Raw genomic sequence first — 4994 nt, forward strand, 5'->3', positions numbered from 1 at the left:
CCCACTAGATCGCCCCTGTGGGAATTTCTCTTTCCCAATCCCCATCCCCTCCCCGTCTTCCCTCTCCCACACCGGCGGCGGCGGCGGCGTACCCTAGCGAGGAGGAAGAGAGAAGAACCCGACCGACCATGGCGACGATAGTGAACACCACGGAGGAGGAGCCGATGCTGGCGGTGGTGCGCTCCACCGCGCAGCTCGCCTGGGCCGACGCGGGCCCGGAGGTCGCCGACCCTGAGGTGGCCCGCCTCTGCGCCGAGGCGCAGCAGCACCTCCTCGCCGCCCGCTGGCTCGACATGGCCACCCTCATGCTCGCCTCCGCCGACCTCCTCCTCCTCTCCCCCAGCGCCCCCGACAAAGGTACCTCTCTCCGTCTCCATCCCCACCGGCTTCTTGTCCAATCGCGCCTTGCTTATCCATCCTACACTCGCTGCTGTCAGATCTCGAGTGCACCCTGACCGTCACCTGCAACCTCGTCACCAAGGCCGGATCCGAGGACGAGGCCCTGGAGATCGCCAAGCTCATCTGCGCCAAGCTCACCCACCAGCCGGCCGACAAGACCACGCTGCGCATCAAAGTCCTCTTCAGCCTGTACAACCTGCTTCCGAGCCTCTCCGGCAAGGCCTTGGTCTACAGGAAGGCGCTCGAGCTCGCCGCCACCGCCGGGAAGGCCGCCGCCGACTGCGTCGTCCCCACTTTCAAGAACATCGATGCCTTTGTCGCCTACTGGGGCATCGGCAAGCCGGAGCAGAGGGAGCTGTTCCTTGCTGTCACCAGGATTCTTAAAGACCACAAGGGGTGCGGCCCTTTGCTTCCAAGTTCCTTGCATTTATTTTTTAGCCAGCGTGTAAGTAACATGGCGGCAAGATTGTTGTATACTGACACGATCCGTTCTTGTTATGATGATGATGATTGTCAGCATGACCAAGGACTACTTCAAGTTTCTGAACAAGTACCTGGCCACGTTCGATGGATCGGGTGATGATGCTGATGCAATCGGTGCGGCAAAGGAAGAAGCTGCTGCAGCAATTGTTGAGTTTGTCAAGTCATCTGACCTCTATCAGGTACTTTTATTACATCTCCGTCTTAGGGCTTGTGTTCGTGTCATAATGCATCGCTTTCTCCATACCAGAAACATGCCATTCTCCAATCATGTCACCAAATGTGAATTTGGTTATGACAGTCAAATATCACTATATTAGATGTAAGAAGACTAAAGTTATCTGCTCGCACTAGCCTGCAAATGTTAATCTTGTCAACCTTAAATATTTCTGGTTACTACCAGACCGAGCCAAGCCAAAATTGTGACAAGATGTCCCTTACAAGCTTTCTTCTTTTGGTTTGATGGATTATTGCTTCCACAAACTTGTGCCGCTATGCATTGCATTGCCCAATTCCTCTGCTACTGCTTTGTATGTCGTTGTGCCTTGTATGCCAACAGTAGGTTCTGAAATTCTTGAGGGATTTATTTAGCAAGTTTTAACCCTGGCAAACTATACATGTGGTTTAATGCCAGTTAAAAATCTAGCACTGGCTGCATACCTTACCTTATATGCTGTATGTATTGATGGAAATATGCTTATTGCAGTGTGACCTGCTCGATATGCCAGCTGTTGCACAGCTCGAGAAAGATGACAAGTATCAGCCAGTTTACGAGTTACTGAAGATATTCCTTACTCAGAGGCTCGAATCCTATTTAGCGTTTCAGACTGCTAACTCTACCTTGCTGCAAGGATATGGTATGTTCTGGTGAGCCAATGCTAGCAATACTACATTGCTTCAAGTTTTGGATATCTAATAGTGGACCATTTACAGGACTGGTTCATGAGGAGTGCATAACCAAAATGCGTCTCATGTCCCTGCTTGATCTGAGTGGCCATTGTTCTGGGGAAATTCCTTACTCTGCAATTACAAAAGCCCTTGAGGTAATCGGCTTACCTTGCCTTCCTATTGTTGTTCACTTGATTTAATGTTACATTGACTTTTTTAATTCTTTGTTAGATCAATGATGATGAGGTGGAATATTGGATTGTGAAAGCAATTTCATCAAAGATTTTGGACTGCAAAGTTGACCAGCTTAATCAATTGGTCATTGTCAGGTATTCATGTCCACAAGACTTTCTTGGTCCATATTACAGTGTTATCCTTTCCTTTTTCGTTTATACTTGTTCTGACATGTAATTTCAGCCGGCATACTGTGAGGGTCTTTGGGATGCCACAATGGCAGAGTCTACGTTCAAAGCTTGGAGTGTGGAGGGTAAGCCTCTCACAATTACCTCCTCTCAAATTTGCAGTAGAAAATTTCAGCTGCAAACTAGTTCAAACATGCATAGCTTTCCGATTTCCCGATGAATGTCAGATGTGTAACTCGTACAGTGACCTAGAGAACTTTTAGGTGCTTACCGAGCAACTAATACAGTTTCCTCTTAAAATTCTGCTACAGGGAAACATTGCAAATGCTATCAACACAATCCAAGCTAACAAGGTGACTGAAGATGGCGGGCAGGGGATGCAAGGATTGATGATCCGCTGATCGGAGGGGACTCCCCAAATTGAGACTATAGTCTATGAGATTAGATGAGCAATCTTATTGTATTAGACATCTTGTAATCCGAAATACTTCTACCACATGATCATGCTGGCTTTATCCTGGTTTGCAGCGGCGTGCTAAGCAATCTCATGTTGCATGAATTTTGTAGTCAAAAGCCATGCTTGAAGTCAGCTGTTACTCGTTTACACACATATTCCTGATTGTTCGTACTGGATGCCTGTTTATCATGATAATTGTTTCTTCTCCAAGTTTTGGCTTTGGAATTATGGAGAATTTGTATCTTGTTTTTTTATCAAGTAGCTGGTGTTTTATCTGGATGTGCTTTGCCATCCTAGAAAGCAAGCATGCAACCTGTCGGTGACGACGGACCTTGAGACAAGTGCAACTTTTGAATAAAAAATTCACACAAAAATAAATATGAACGACACCCAAAGAGGGTCGCTTAATATCGATACACAATTGTTGTTTAAACTCTAGAAAATAGCTTAGAGGTTGTTTGGATACGATTTAGTCTTATGACTAAAAGTAGTGGGACTAAAACTTGCTAGCATCATGCATGCTTGGATTCAAATACTAAAAAGACTAAAATCAAGTTAATGGGCATTTATTATCCTTCAAACCCTTCAATTCAGAACTCGCTTGTGTTAAAAGAGAGGAGTTAAATGAGGAGAGAGAGAGTATTAATCCACATTTTAGTAGAGGTACCCCTAACAAAAAAATTTAGTCTCAAAACTAGTTTTAGCCCCTCTTTAGTCAGGGGTGCTTGGAACTTTAGCCTCTTAAAAAAACTATTTTTAATCAGACTAAAATAAGTACATTGTATCCAAGCACCCTCTTAATTCTTTTACATGGCCGGCCTGGCCTTTTATTGTGCACGCAGGCACAAGCAACGTGAGTTGAGATCCTAACCTGGAGATAACTACAGATTTATTACCTTAAACTAATTTTAATCGTGCCCATGAAGGGCTAACGAGGCGGCGTGTGGAGGTTGGGAGCGGCTATAGGTCAGTTGACTGACTTTTTTTTGTCAGTCAACTGACCCAAACTCGTTTCAGTCGAATGGCTACAGTTCAACATGCTCCTGTGATTGACTGACCCAAACTCGTTTCAGTCTACTGACTTTTTTGATTGACGTATTTACTGAATCCCAAGCCCAACATGCTCCTGCGCCAGTGGACTCCCTGACCCGTCTATTACCCTTGAGGAAGAAAGAATATTAAAAAAAACCTGAACATTGATAGTACCCTTTAAGAAGAAAGGCAATAAAAACCACACAATGGTAAAATCTGCACGCAATTTACACAGAAATTGTTTTTTGTTATAATATGCAAAAATAAAGGTATTACCATTAAAGAAATAAAATTAAATAAAATGAAAATGAAAATGAAAAAATAATGATTTTTTCTAGGGAAGAATAAAACTCTTTAAGAAGAAAGATAATAAAAATCAAAAACAAAATAATGAAATTTTCTACGAAAGATTGAAACCCTTTAAGAAGAAAGAAAATAAAAAAACAAAAACAAAATAATGAAGTTTTCTAGGGAAGAATGAAACCCTTTAAGAAGAAAGAAGAAAAACGAAAACAAGTACAAAATAATGAAGTTTTCTATGAAAGAATGAAACCCTTAAAAAACAAATACAAAAACTAAACTAAAACAAAACAATAAAGTTTTCAATGTAATAATAAAACCCTTTAAGAAAACGAAAATATAAAAACAAAAACCAAAACAAGCTAATGAAGTTTTGGGAAATTAAACCCTTAGAAGAAACAATTTTTTTTTAAAAAAAAACTTGCACACAAGTATGCCCTCAAATTGCACTTTTCTAATATGCCAAAAATAAGCACATATAGTGCAATTTTTGCTTCTACTATAATTTACGCACATGGTGTATCATACCTACGAGTATACTTACTTACAAACACACACAAAAATTATAAGAATAAATGAAGTTGTGGGGACCCCGACTCATAAGTCGTGATCACCGAATGCATGTGTACAGTGATCCCAGAGATCGATGCTCACTGAACACACATAAGCTGAATAACAAGAGTCTTACATCCATACGTACCGTATTACACAAGTAGGACCATTATGGTCAAGTCTTGAGTATAACATCGCAGCGGAAATCTTCGTCGATAACTTGGACCCATGCCACCTGCCTTAACCCTACAGGCATTCTGACTAGGAAGCGTCCTAGCTCGCATGTTCGTCACCGAGGTACTCTTCTTCATATCATGTTCTTTCATGCCTGGCCAATAAAATAACCAGTGGCAAGCCAATGAGTACTTTGAATGTACTCGCAAGCAACCCATGTTTTGGTTCAAGATACAACAATGCATGATATAGGTAATTTTTGTTGTTGCGGAAAGCTAGTTTTTGAGTGCAATGACATGTTCAACAACTCGTAAGACATGCATCAGGAGAATTCAAGTAACCAAGAGGAC

At 42.5% G+C, this 4994-nt stretch overlaps 1 protein-coding gene across 1 annotated transcript; it reads left to right on the forward strand.

The window, feature by feature from the left end:
• LOC125546165 (uncharacterized) lies at positions 1-2796 on the forward strand. The gene is made up of 8 exons (XM_048710333.2): positions 1-357; positions 438-795; positions 917-1061; positions 1586-1736; positions 1813-1922; positions 1999-2096; positions 2185-2254; positions 2441-2796. Exons 1-8 carry the CDS (start codon positions 129-131, stop codon positions 2528-2530), a joined length of 1251 nt encoding a protein of 416 aa, XP_048566290.1. The 5' UTR covers positions 1-128; the 3' UTR covers positions 2531-2796.
• The last annotated feature ends 2198 nt before the right edge of the window (positions 2797-4994 follow it).

This window comes from Triticum urartu, chromosome 3A (genome assembly GCF_056163025.1).
Source record: "Triticum urartu cultivar PI428250 chromosome 3A, HENAU_Tu73, whole genome shotgun sequence".
NCBI lineage: Eukaryota > Viridiplantae > Streptophyta > Magnoliopsida > Poales > Poaceae > Triticum > Triticum urartu.